The sequence below is a fragment of the Glycine max genome, chromosome 11, assembly GCF_000004515.6.
Source record: "Glycine max cultivar Williams 82 chromosome 11, Glycine_max_v4.0, whole genome shotgun sequence".
In the NCBI taxonomy this organism is placed as follows: Eukaryota; Viridiplantae; Streptophyta; class Magnoliopsida; order Fabales; family Fabaceae; genus Glycine; species Glycine max.
Window position 1 is genome coordinate 13,503,803 of NC_038247.2, and position 14,324 is coordinate 13,518,126.

A 14,324-nucleotide genomic window follows, 5' to 3' on the forward strand; every position below is an offset into this window, starting at 1 on the left:
GAAGAAGGATGAGCCGTGCATATTCACTGAGCGAAGGGTCATCCCGCTAAGCGCACCGCTTTACTCCATCCGCTGAGCGAGAAAAGCCGCGCTAAGCCGAAATTCACTAATGCACGCTAAGCGGTTCAGAATTGTGCTAAGCGCATGAGCACGAACAAAGCCACCCATTTAAGCCTGAAATTAGATTTCTGAGAGGAGTTGGGCCTTTTCTTGAAAGCTTCTGCATGCCTAGAGAGTTCTAGAGAGAGAAAGGTCCAAGTTCCAGAGAGTTTGAGAGATTTTGTTGTGTGAAGATCTGCAGAAACCAGAGCTGGAAGAGGAAGTCGTCCTGAGAGCTTGAGATGAGTTTGTGAGTGATTGTGAGGTCCTAGAGGTGGAGGAGACATCCCCACTACTTGTATTTCTGCAATCTTTCATTCTCTTCTCTTTGTTGTAAAGGAAGCTTCCCAGTTATGGAAAGCTAAATCCTCTGTTGGATCTTCCTTGTAAGTACTTGATGTAAATATCTTTTTATCTATTTGATGATGTTTTGTGTGTTCACTGTGTTATCAGAACTTCATTCTACCATGTTTTTGCCTTGATCATGTAGATGCATGTGTTTTTAGGATCATTCAACAGTGGAAACTGGTCTGATTCTTAGAACTTGATAGGACAGGGCTAGTTTGTCGTATTTTCACGCAGAATCGGGGTACGGTAACCTAGTGGTTGTATGTTTGCCTTAATGCAGTCCTGGCCGAGTTAAGTCTAACAAGAGAAATCTGCAGACAATGCTTGGTCAGGATTAGGCTAGACTATCATGATGAATCGAGGTTTAGCATTTCAGGAGACACCATAGAACACATGGGCATTGTTAAGTAGAGAATATCCTTCTAGCATCAGGTACCTATTAGGAAGACCAACAAGTCATCTACTTGTTTTTACGCATCATTTCTCACGTGATTTTTCCCTTTTAATAGTTAGTTCACACACCTGTTCATAGTAAACACATCTCTTTTCACACTAGACACTTATTCACTGAAATAGCTTTGCCATGTAACACAAGTTCCTCGAGAGTTCGATACTCGGTTCTTACCGTTTTATACTACTTGCGCGATCCGGTGCACTTGTCGGAAGGAAACAACACGTTTGTCCAAAATGATAGTCACCAAGTAGGAGAATGTAATAAATTCAATATGTAATAAAATGTCATTAACGTACACATTCGAACAGTTGTTTCGTGATGTATTTCTTAGTTTTCCAACTTGTACATCTACTAAGGTTGTCAATCATTCCTGCAAGAGATCCATAGCCTGCTACGACAACAATAATAGTTACACCAACCTAGATCATCAAAAAATATAATGATAAAGACCACTGCTGGTACACATAGGCCAATATGAAGGCAGACAATAGGGTCAAATAACCATGTATCACCCAGTTACTAAAATGACTGGACAGAATGTAACATCAACATGTAAACAAAAGCACTTGACAACAATGTAATATATTTGTTGTCCCTTAATTGTCAAAAATACTACAAGTGTTGATAACAAAATTATACAATTGTATCAAATACACCAAAATCGTTATTCCTAACTAATGATTAAGCCTTTTTACACCCTATGTCTCTATTCTTTAAAAAAATAAGTTGCCTATTTCTTCCAAATTCTTGTGATGGTGTCCGTGTCCAACGGCGTCTCATCACCAAACCACTACAAGTTATATTATTTAAAAGTTACTAATGCAAATAACAAAATTGAGTACAAGTCATAATCAACAAATAACGAAAGTGAACTTTATGTATACCAAGGACCAATCAGTCTTCATCTCCTCGCTGTCGCAACTTACCCTTTGGCGGGAGGCCGACGCGAGGGTCACGAGTGCGTCTTCCAAGGAAGGAAAACACGCAGAGTCTCCACCAACATTTATTCAATGAAAACGTTAGAAAAACTGAAAGCAGGTCTACAAACTTTGAGAATAAAAGGTTCAGGAGTTGTTTACGCACAGGGAAGGTATTAGCACCCCATGCGTCTGTTACAAGGAACAACAACCTTTAATCAAATGTGCAAAATCATGACTTCAATTTTATTTTATTTTCCCTTTTTTATGTTTTTACCTTTTTGGGGTCGACAAAAGTGGGGCTTTTGCTCCTACGTATCCTCAATTGCGATGAGGAACTCAGACCTACGTAGTTCTTTGGAAAGCAAGAAAGTTATGCGGGGTGTTGATTTTAGACTTTTAAATAGTTCATTTTAATCGATAAAAGTAAAAAAAAAGGATCGTTAAGGCGTTGGACCTTAAAATGGTTTCAAATGACCTTTTTGCAGGCAAAAGCTTGATTTGTGAGTTGATTTTAGCCTTAGTTTCACTTGGTTATTTCTCAGCTCATTTAAGGAGAACTTTCAAAGTAAATTTCCGGTTGAAACTTGCCTTTTTGAGGATTAACCGAGGTTACAACATAAACAATTGGTTGAATTTTATTTTAAAGGCGATTAAGTGAGATTACAACACAAACGATCAGTTGAAATTCATTTTAACATTGATTAAGTGAGATTACGACTTAAACGATCAGGCGAAACTCACTTAAAATGAAGAAAAAGAATACTGAAAATAGACGAAATGAAGATGAAAACATACAAAGCAAGAATGAATTCAAAGCTCCAAAATCGAAAACTAACCGATTGAAGATCGACGAACGACGAAGAATGAATGAAGAACAGCGAAGAACGACGAAGAACGTTCACAGAATTGATCGTGGAAACATCACGAAAGCGTTACGGAAGCGCCTCAACCTTGATTTTCTCCTTTCTTCTTCTCCTCACTAATTTTAAGTGAAATATGATTGCCCAGGCGAGTTGTTGCTTCCTCCATAAGATTCCTAATGGGTCCAGATAGGCCCAAGGCTGAAGAACACCCCCTAAATTGATCAGTTCACCCCCATTTTGACTTTTTTGGCTTATTTCCTTATGAAACATCGCAAAACCTTTACGGATTGTGCGGGAATTGGCTTTAAGCAGCTCAACATGACCTGGAAAAAATTTGTATGTTGACAAACAATTGCCCCCGGACGAAATTAGGGTATGACAGTTGCGCCCCTTGACTTATTTTTTATTGGAGATAAAAGGGAAGTAAAGATAATACACTAATTTCGTTCGAGCTGAATTCCCCCTCGACTGACGATCTGCTCAATCAGCGAAACCTATCAAAAGAAAGAGCATAAAAGACATCAGGTGCATCAGCAAAATCCTTGGTGCCTTGAAAGCGATAAAAATAGATGACCGTGATGGTCTTTGCATGCTATCGAACTCGCTTGTCTAGGGATAGCAGGGGGGGTGCGGTAGCTTTGGTCAACAGACATTGAGTCTCTTGACAAGGGAAGCAGATGACCATGTTTGTCTCTGAATGCCATCGGACTTGATGATCTCCGGATAGCAAAGGGAACTACAACAATCTCAACAAACAATTAGAAACAAATGACCATCATTGTCCCTGCATACCATCGGACCTGCTTGTCTTTGGATGATAAGGGGACTATAACGGTCTCGGTCGAAAGACATTGAGTCTTCGACAAAAAGGGGCAGATGACCATATTCGTCTCTGCGTGCTATCAGACTCGATTGTCTCTGGATAGCGAAAATGGAGACTAAAGTAGTCTCGGTCGATAGACGTTCAGTCTTCGATGAAAAGAGCAGATGACCACATTGGTCTCTGTGCATCATCGGACTTGATTGTCTCTAGATGATGAAAAGGAGAGACTACCATTTGTCTCCACGTGTCAATAGGCTTGCTTGCCTCTAGTTGACGAGGGGGAGACTAAAGTAGTTTCGGTCAATAGACATCACGTCTTCGACAAAATGAGCAGACGGCCACATTGGCCTCTGCATGTCATCGGACTTTGTTGTCTCTGGATGATGAAAAGGAGACTTTAACAGTCTCGGTTTTCTTTCACTAAAATACAAACACATTTAGCAAAGAAACAAACCTTCAAACCGGTCAGAGCAACATGTATTTTTTGAAAAAAAAAAACAATGCGTCTATTGGGGAAGGGAAGCATGCTGAAAAAATTTTCTCATAACCACAAATGAGATTTAGGATACTAGCATTTCGTTTCTAAACAATCACCTAGAAGAAACACTGGGTCCAATTGAAATAGAGGGAAACCGCTCAAGGTGTATAAATCTCACACAGGCCAGTGTTTCATCCTAATTCCAAGCCATAGATGTGTCACGACTTGACTTTGCAAATCATTTCCTATCAAACCAAATATAACATATGCAATCATGGAATAATAGGACCTTTTCGGGAATGGTGAGTTTGGTGGGAAGTTTGGCTTTGCTGGGGAGTTTTGGCTTTGGGTGTTTCGGCCTTTTCCTTTCCAATTTTTTTTCGTGTTTAGTACGGCGCGAAAGTGACACGGGCACAAAGATTTGGTTGGTAACCACAAGGGGAGCTTTATGTGTCTCAAGTCATGGTTTCTTTTCTTTTCTTAAATGCATTGCTTAAGTGATTGGTTTAGGGGTCTGAATGACGTTCGTTACTTTCCTTGCAGCCATTCCACTGGTAACAAAGCATCTTTCTCATAGGGCTTATCGACTTTGTTTTTTGGGCAATCTTTGCTCTTCTTTGTACTCGCAATCGCAAGGTAAGATTTTGTTGTGATTTTACATGTCCTTTCTGAGCTGAACCGAGACGCTTACTGCACCAAGACGATGTGATTCATTGCTTGCTATTATGTCTAGGTTTGAAACAAGTTTTTTATCTCCTTAAACTGAGCTTTCAACTTCCAAGTTCTCATAATAGTTTGAGAACTTATACTATGGAAAATTGCTACAAAGTAAATCCGATGTTGCTGCTCATATTGGCCTTCCTAATTCTCATTCTTAGCATTTAGTTTGTTGGAGACCTCCTATTCAGGGTTCAGTGGCTATAAATGTGTATGAGAGTGTTTGTGGTGATCTTAAAAGAGTTTGATTTGGTTGTCTTATACGTGATTGTTTAGGTAATTAGCCTCGTGGATTTGTTGGTCATATTCATGGAGATGAGGTAGTTCAAGCTAAACTAATGGGTATTTTCAAAGGTCTTCAGCTGGTTTAGGAGATGGGATTTTGGAATGTGATTCTACTTTTCTGATTCCACTCATGTTTTGTTCTTGATAAATAAAACCAATTCTCTCATTTTCAGCTTCAAGGACTTATTTGTTGCATTCAAGATCTTTGTGTAGACAATGGGTGGTGTCTTTGCATCATACTTTTAAGTAGCTTGAATTTGTCTTTGTGCACAGCAGAACCCCATAACATACAATTTGAGAGAGATGGGTATGAACTGCGGTGGTGTTGTGGTTCGGTTTGGTTTGTGGGTGTGGGGCTATAGCTTTCCTTAATTAAACACTAATATTCTGCTTAAGTAATATGATGGAAAATGAAATATTGTTACTTAGTTACTTATGTCACCCTTTTGTTTGGGAATGTGCACTTGTGAGATAGTCGGATAGCATTGACCATGAAGCAACATATTCACCACAAAGTGCAAACCGACAAGCCAGAGTATCCCTACTTATGTTTTCAATTAAAGCAAATAATAACCAAAGCACAATGGCCTTGAAACATTTATTAAGACCATGATTGCTTATCACTAAACAAATTTGTGAATTATTTATCTCTGTACTCAAAGTAAATCTAGTTCCATTTGAAGATTGTTCCTGGTTTCTCTTGATCTACCATCAAATCAAACATATGCTTACTCTAGTTTGTTTATCTGTATTTGTGCAGGACTTAGCAACTCTTCATTCGAAGGTTGGTCTTTGGGTTCCTGAATGAACTCCGGTGAAATATCTCAGTTGGTGTACTGTACATGAGTAAAGCTTATCATAATCTCTCTCTATGACTGAATTTGAAGCACACTAGTAGTTGTATGATGATAAGAGCTCAAGTAACATAATTAGTCACAGTTAACTAATAAGCTAACTTGTTTCTCTTTAGGTTGGGTTGGGTGACTATCAGGATTTGAAATCTCATGTGTCTTTTATAAAAGACAATTCATTATTTGACCAACTTTTCTTTTGTTTGGAAAAATCTATTAATGAAAGACTGTGCAGTATATAATATAGAATTTTGTTGTATGTTAATCTAGTACTTTACAGTGCTAAACAAAATTTGGTGCTTAGCTAGTGTTGAAAAATTTTGCTCTATGAGGCAACATATAATCTATTGCGTTCAATTGAAGGTATGAACTTGCTTGAGTTAGATGTTACTTCATGGTTTGGGTGTGATGTATCATTTTCAACATTAATAAGAAATGAATCTTTTACTAGATTAGTGTCTACTTGGAGATACAATAAAAGCTTAAGGACTGAATTTTTATTTTGCCTTCTATTATGTGATCATAAAAATACTACTTCAATGTTTGTTTTCATATTCAACTCCTTTTACCAACTGCTATTTCTTTTTCATAAAAATACAGTTGTGTTCACTAAATATTGCGTGCTCCTCTAACATTCTTTGTGCACATAGTGATGTTAGGTAGAAACCAGCAGCCAAGAAAACTGTGGCTACTGGAAACACACCAGTAGTAGAGAACAACCCTTCTCTAATGTTGTAGCAACCTGTTCTTGGCTTGGACCAGTTCTTTAGATGGCCTAATTCTACACTAAGTTCTGCTAGCAACAAAATCTCCATAATTTCGAAACAAATCCTACAATATATATCAAGTTAGATTCACAATCACATGTTTTCTAGTGGTTAAGTTAATTGGTAAGGGAGGAAAATTTTAGTGATGAATTATTTAGATATTAATTGGAAGCAATACAACAAACACCATTAGTTTGTTTTTTTTTAAATATAAGATTTTGGGTTATAATTTGGTTATAATATTTGAACATCGACTGAATAGCCCTTTCTTCCCCAGCCCAAGAGTTTATATTAACCCTTTCTTCTTGTACTCCATCTCAATTTTTTTTTTCTATCAAATTAAATCTTAAATGAATTAGGTGCACTACCCCATTGAACATTGTTGTTGGGGGTGAATCCTCAAAGCACATATATGGTCTAGTTAGCACTAGCAAACTCTTTCAATTCTAATTTGGATAAGGTTTATGAAATTCAGAGGCAAACATGAATGTATTTTTCTGTAATAATACTAATAAACCGACTGAGGGAAATACTAATAGGATAAGTGAAACTTAAAAACTTGCCAAGTTCCCTAGTGTGCATTAGGACTTCTAATTTTTTTTCGTTTGGTTTGTCTTTTACTTTCTTTTTCTTTGTGATTCTTGAATATGTAGTGGAAGATGAATTTACCATATAGTTTAAAAGAACAGCTTGGTCTGTTGCATGATTCAATCTGTCCAATTAAAGTGTTCACTATAATTAAATCATTTTAATTAACAGTGTTGGATAAATAGGGAGCTGTGGGACCGGCGAAACTTGCAGATAGGTCTGATCATAATGTCAATGATTCCCTATATCTGATGACATTGACCATCCCACAAATTTTTCTTAAGTCGTTGCAGATTATGTGGGATGCTACCATGTTTCGGGTGTTTAATGACAACTTCCCCTTGTACATAAAGCATGAAGATCTGTCTGAAATAGCACATGGTGGTCAATGTCTCAGTATCTCTGTTATATAATTGTAGATTCTGTAAGTCAGTTTACATTATTGTTTATTACCTAACTAATTGTTTTAAATTCATACATAATTTACTTTATTTTAACAACAATAGGCATATGACTGAGACAAGTATGCGAGCAGGGAATATCGATGTGTATGGATTCCTCTAGCCATAGTCCATACAGAGATCTGGACAAATAAGGGATGTGTACCTAGGAGCCTACTTTAATGGGTAAGTTAAACTGAACAAATGAATTTAAATAATGTAAAATAGTATAATAACTTATATTTTTCTCCACCACAGTGCACATTGGCAAATGGTCATCATTTTGCCTAAGGAAAATGTTGTCATCTGGTTTTGTTCGTTGCATAATAGGCCAAACAACTACCTCAAAGGAATTATTAACAAGTCAGTTCTATTTTTCAATACATTTGCATTAGCATTAGTCGGGAACATCAATATTTTAATTGTACAATACGCATCCATGTTTGTATTGGACAGTGCTTTGAAAGGATTTGACGATACTCCACAAAGTAAATCCACCTAAGATAAAGCCATTTAAACAATGCTTCTAGTTATATTTTAATACTGTGTAGACTGATTTGTACTTAACATCGAATATCTAAATTTCATAATGTATTTAGTGTAATGGACAAAAAGGAAGCACTGAGTGTGGGTATTACGTCATGCACTAGATGTCAACTATAATCTTAGGATGTTTCAAGAATAATTGGAAAATGGTAATTGTTTAATTCAAACGTATTTCACTTTTTTATAATTGGTATTATATATTACTAACTTATGTTTTATTATATCATGCAGTATTTCAATTATGCTAGACCATTGGAACCAGAGAGATTGAAGGCATTTCACATCCAGTGGGCAACCTATTATTTCAAAGTTAAAAATGAAACAATTAGCATTTAAGCAATTTTGGAATTGTAGTTTAGTTAATTTACATTTTTTACAATTCATGTTAGATGCATATTAAATATTCTTTTAATTCATAGTAAATAATCAATTTTTTAGGGAATTTCTGCTAAAAAGTATTTGAAAACAGAATAAAAATTATTTGTTGTAGTTCTGCTTTTAAATTTACAAGTTAATTTGGAGTTATTAAAAAAACAGACAGCACATTAAAAAAAAACCAAAAAACAACATCGGTTTTTAGTAAAAATCAATGTTGTATGTATATATTAACATCGGTTTTATTTAAAAACCGATGTTGTATGAATAAGTTAACATCGGTTTTGGTAAAAACCGATGTTGATATGAAGATATATGACTTTTTTTTATATAATTCTTAATATCTAACATTGGTTATTTAAAAAACCGATGTTGTCATTTTATGATAACATCGGTTTTGGAAAACCGATGTTAACAGTATTACTTTCAATGTCAATAACTGATGTTGAAAGTCCTTAATAACTGATGTTAAAACATTATTTTCTAATAGTGATTTTGTTGTGAATCTTTGTAATATTCCATATCAATTACGTAGCTTGTTGGAAGCTAAGGTAGAAGATTTTATCTCAGGAAATTCTTAGTCTCTTCCAGCATCTCTTGAAGCTTGGTTTCCTGATATGTTTTTGGAGATTCGGAATTAAGTCATACCTATTATCCTTGTGATGATAAGGTTCCTTGGGATGAAGAATTGGAACCAAGCCATTCCACCTTCTCCTTCTTTTCTTCTCTAGAAATTATTACTGGAAAATTCTTTCTGGTGATAAGCTACAATCGAAAGGCTTTATCTTGGACCAATCTGACCTATCGGTTCGGTTTGGGTTTTAAAACACTACTCTCAGCATCTTCTTTGAGTGTCCTTTTGCCTTATCAATCTAGCTTTGGATTCAATCTAAGCTTGCACGTCAGTTGGATTTAGCTTCCCCTATAACTTTAATGTGGTCTTGTACTTTCTCTTTGAGCTCCCAGGTTTGGGATGTTGCTCTTGCTGCCATCATTTTTTTGTTAGGGTATATTTGGCATCATAGAAACAAGAATGGCTTTGATAATGTTGTCAACGTCCTAACTCCTAACTTTCACTTTAGTTAGTGTTTTATTTTACTCATCATGGGTATAGCCCCCACAAAGTTTTTTGTAATTTATCTCTTTTTTCCGTTAATTTTCTTTAATAATATCAAGATGTGGAGTAGATGATAAGTGGTTACTGGGTATCGACCTAGTTGGGATTCCAGTTTTCTTCTATAATGTTTTGTAATCCTGGATAAAAAAAAAATGAGCATTTTGTATTTATAAATTGTCAACATTTTTTAAACGAAATCTTAACTTAGAGTTGGTTGATTAAGACAAACTAAAATAGATTTACGTTGTCATGTCATATTTTTTTCTTTTTATTTTGCTTAAGTTTTATTTTTTTTCAAAATAATACAAAATATCACTCTCAAAGATAATTTATCCCTTGAGATTGGAAGATGTACTACTTTATATTATAATAATTGTTCTTTAAATTCTAAATAAATCCCTTTTGAAATTGTAAGTTCCATTCATCTTCACCATCTTGTAGAAGAAGAGAGAATATATGATTGTATTTACAAATTTAAATACACATACCCTAAACGTGGCATCACCAAGAAAAGTAATTAGCCTCTCTACAAACACCCATAAATAGGAAAAACTTGAGTCAGCAATATGCCTCCTAAGAACTAAAAATACACAAAAAGCTAGGAGGCAAAACAACAACCACCCTTTTTTCCACCATTATATATCTCTTGATTGGGAACAATTATTCTGCTTCCCTTGAGAAGCCCCGAACCCCCAATATCATCATCACTGGTAGTGAGTGATTTCTTGGCATGGATTCGATATATCTCAGTTAAAATGGTCAAAAAGCAAGTTTCAACATTTGTGGACTCAAGTGCAGATGTCTCCATAAAGAAAAGGTTCTCTCTTTGTGCAAGCTCCTCTGCATCTTCCATTGGCACTGCTCTTAGGCTCCCCAAATCACACTTGTTACCAATTAGCATTATCACAATGTTTTGGTCAGCATGGCCTCGCAACTCTTCCAACCACTTTACCATGTGATCAAACGATTGGCGCTTAGTCATGTCATACACTAACATTGCCCCAACAGCACCTCTATAGTAGGCACTTGTAACTGCCCTGTACCTGAAAGGGAGAAAGTGGAGTCAATTGGCTAAAACTAAAATACCAAATAAGGGATTCAAATTTGTTAGTCTTGTGCTAATAGGATTTTAATGAAATGTGAAATTTAACCATTCAAGAGGAATCCAACAATGATCAAAGATGTGAGAACAGAATATGTATCCAAGCCAAACCAAAAGTAGTCACACTTTGATTACTTATATCACAGGGCATAGAAAAAGAAGAACTATGAACAAAACCCCACAAGGCAGTTAGCATAGGAGGTCAAAATTAGTAGTAACTACTTCATTAATGCATGTCTTGATTGCAAGATCCAGCTAATAATTTTATTAATCTGTTCAAGAAGACAGTACAATACCATAGGTCAAGCTACTGATTCCTTTCTTTTGAAAACAACCTAATATAGAAATTTTGTTCACAAATATGCTCACATGACATCAAGGGAACTTTAATTCTAGCTAAATAAAAAAGGGTTTAAAAAATGAGATTCAGACGACCACAATCATTCAAATATTTTGAATGTCTCAATCTTATCTTTATGGTGCAATTTTCTCAAGATCCTTTAATCTACTGTTAGACTAATAATATGTATGAGGCTTCATCGGTTGCTGGCAGGGAATTTCCCAAGTTGCAAGACTCACGTAACTTAAGAAATAGGATTGGGGAAAGGAAGAAGGTTGAAGAATGTTTTATGTCTTGCAATGAACTCAACCATTCGACCATGAATTTATATGGCATTCCTAAACCAACTATTAGTCATGGTTAAGTTTCATAAATGTGAAGCCAAAAAAATGACCTTTCTTTATGCTTAAAGTTGAAATGATCCACATAGTTTTTCACAGAAATATCCTTCTTGTGTTTGGATTAGGAATTTCAAAATTTTAAGGAATTTGAAATACCAAGAATTTAAATTGCTTTGATTTTAATTTCTTTCATTTTTCAAATGTTTTTGTTTGGATAAATCAATTCAAATTTCTTCCATTTTAAATTCTTTGTTTGGATATGGCAATTCAATTTTCTCCATATGCAAAATTTTAATTTTATATTTTAAATAGATGAAATTTTAATATTAAACTTTATAGAAAATAAACACAATCTAATTTTGAAATATTAATTAAAAAATATTTTCAATTTTTAATAATTTATAAATATAAAATATTAATAATTTTAACTAAGGTTATTTTGTCTGACCACAATCAGTGATGTTTTTAAACTGACATCAACCAAGGCTATTTTTCGGTCGACATCAAATAGAATTTTTTTTGTCAAAGTATGCCGGGAATATTTGTCAGCTAACGTTAGTCGAGGCTATTTTTTGGCTAACGTTGGTTGAGTTTATTTTTCAGCCGATGTTGACTAGATTTTTTTAACCAATGTTGGCTAGGGTTTTTTTGGCCGACACCAGCTAGGGTTTTTTTTAACGACATTGACCAAGGCTATTTTTAGTCAACGTCGGCCTAAAAAATCCTAGCAGGCGTTGACAAAAAATCTATCCAATATCAGCTAAAAAATAGTTTGTCGATGCTGACCGATAGAACTTACCTGATGTCGGCCGAAAAACATCATTGGTCAACATTGGCCGAAAAATCCCTAGTCGAAGTTGGCTAAAAAAAGGGCCCTAACCAATGTCAAACAGAAAATCCTACCCAACATCGACTATAAAATAGCCTTGGCTGATGTTGGCTAAAAAATTGCTCTGACTGATGCCGACCGAAAAAGCTCTAGTGGATGTCGACTATAAGAACCTAGTCGATGTTAACTAAAAATATTCATGCCCGATGTTGGTAAAAAATACCTAGCTGGTGTTAGCAGAAAAAACTCTAGTCAACATCAACCAAAAAACCTAGTTAATGTGGTTAAGAAATAGCTCTGGCTAATGTCAGCCAGAAAACCCTAGTCGATGTCAACAAAAAAATCGTAACCGACATCGGCTAAGAAAATCTAGTTGACATCAGCCAAAACAACCTAGCTAACATTGGCTAAAAAATAACCTTAACTGATATTGGCTAAAAATAGCTTTGGCTGATGTTGGTTGGAAAAACCTAGCTGACGTTAGCTGAAAAACCCTAACATGTATTTACTCAAAAGTTGGTCATGACCGATGTTAGTAGAAAAAATCTAGCCAACGTTGGTCAAAAAAATCATTGGTCAACATTAACTAAAAAAACCTGGATGACAACGGCCAAAAAAATCCTTGGCCAACATTAGCAAAAATTTCGCATGAGTGACATTAGCGGATATCGGCAAAAAGTAGCTTTGGTTGACATCATACAAAAAAAATTCTGACGGAAAAAACCTCAGCCAACGTTAGTGAAAAATAACTTATGTCGATATCGGCCGTAAAAACTTTGCTCCCTCGTAGTTGTGAGTGTTGAGCGAAAAAAAGTCGCAAGCAAGAACACGAGTTAGAGTGAGCATCTCCGAAAAAAGAATTTCAAATTCTATATTTTTTGAGAGAATTTGAAATCCCACTATTTTAGTTCAATAAAAATGATTCATAAAAATACCAAAAATTAAATCTTCTTTCAAATACTCTATCCAAATAAGATATTTTATCATCAATAATTTTAAATTCCTTAAAAAAATAAATTTCCCTATTAAATTGCTTCATCCAGAGGGTTAAGCTACACTTTCTTTGGTTGAATTTCAAGAAATGAATTTGACATGCTGAAGGACTTGGATAATAGTCCAAATTTTTTTATTAACTTTTTTTTTATGTAGGAACTATTTGTGCATCATATCATATACATGATCATACACTGGAAAATAATATAATTCTACAAACGATTTCTAGAATCATGAATTGATCATATTCAATCATTTACATCACATGCAAAACAAAAATTAAAAATGGATAAATTGATTTTGTTGGAAAAAGTTTTATGTATACCTTTCTTGGCCAGCGGTGTCCCATATTTGAGCCTTGATGATCTTGTTATCAATGATGAGAGTTTTAGTCTGAAACTCAACCCCAATGGTTGCCTTGGAATCAAGACTGAATTCGTTCCTAGCAAAGCGTGCAAGCAATTGAGTTTTGCCAACTGCGGAGTCCCCAATCAACACCACCTTGAACACGTAATCAATCTTTTGGTTATAATCCCCGTACAAATTCGACATCCTCGCAATTCCCTAACCCACGTGCATCAAATTGTAGTTAACCGCTATATAATGGGATCATCACTCATCATCATTTGGTTAATTGATTGATGAGAAATTGAACATCAATAAGGATTTAAAAAATTGAATGTCAATAAAGAATCAAGAAAATTGGAAGATCGTGGAAATTTGGACGAGAGAATTGGAAGTGCGTGACGTGATGCAATTGGAGAAAGAAAATGGAAGGCAAATTCTTCCTCCTTTCTAGATGTATTTGATTTTTCTTGCGTTAAACAAAATTTGCAAGATATATATATATATATATATATATATATCATTTTTCCTTAAAATATTAAAAAACTGGGAATATAATATATTATAACTAAAAACGTGCTTTTGATTTCTATCCTTATACTAATTCAGCGAAAAAAAATATCGGTCAAACATGGTAAATATTCTTATACTTTCATAGTTATGAAATTAGTTTTCAAAGGTTAAAAAACAAATGTGAGTTCAA

General features: G+C 35.0%; 1 protein-coding gene across 1 annotated transcript; it reads right to left on the minus strand.

The window, feature by feature from the left end:
- Positions 1 to 10,091: 10,091 nt before the first annotated feature.
- LOC100794271 (ras-related protein RABA4d) lies at positions 10,092 to 13,828 on the minus strand. The gene is made up of 2 exons (XM_003539084.4): positions 13,602 to 13,828; positions 10,092 to 10,714 (listed from the first exon to the last, which is right to left on the minus strand). Exons 1-2 carry the CDS (start codon positions 13,826 to 13,828, stop codon positions 10,270 to 10,272), a joined length of 672 nt encoding a protein of 223 aa, XP_003539132.1. The 3' UTR covers positions 10,092 to 10,269.
- Between the last annotated feature and the right edge of the window lie 496 nt (positions 13,829 to 14,324).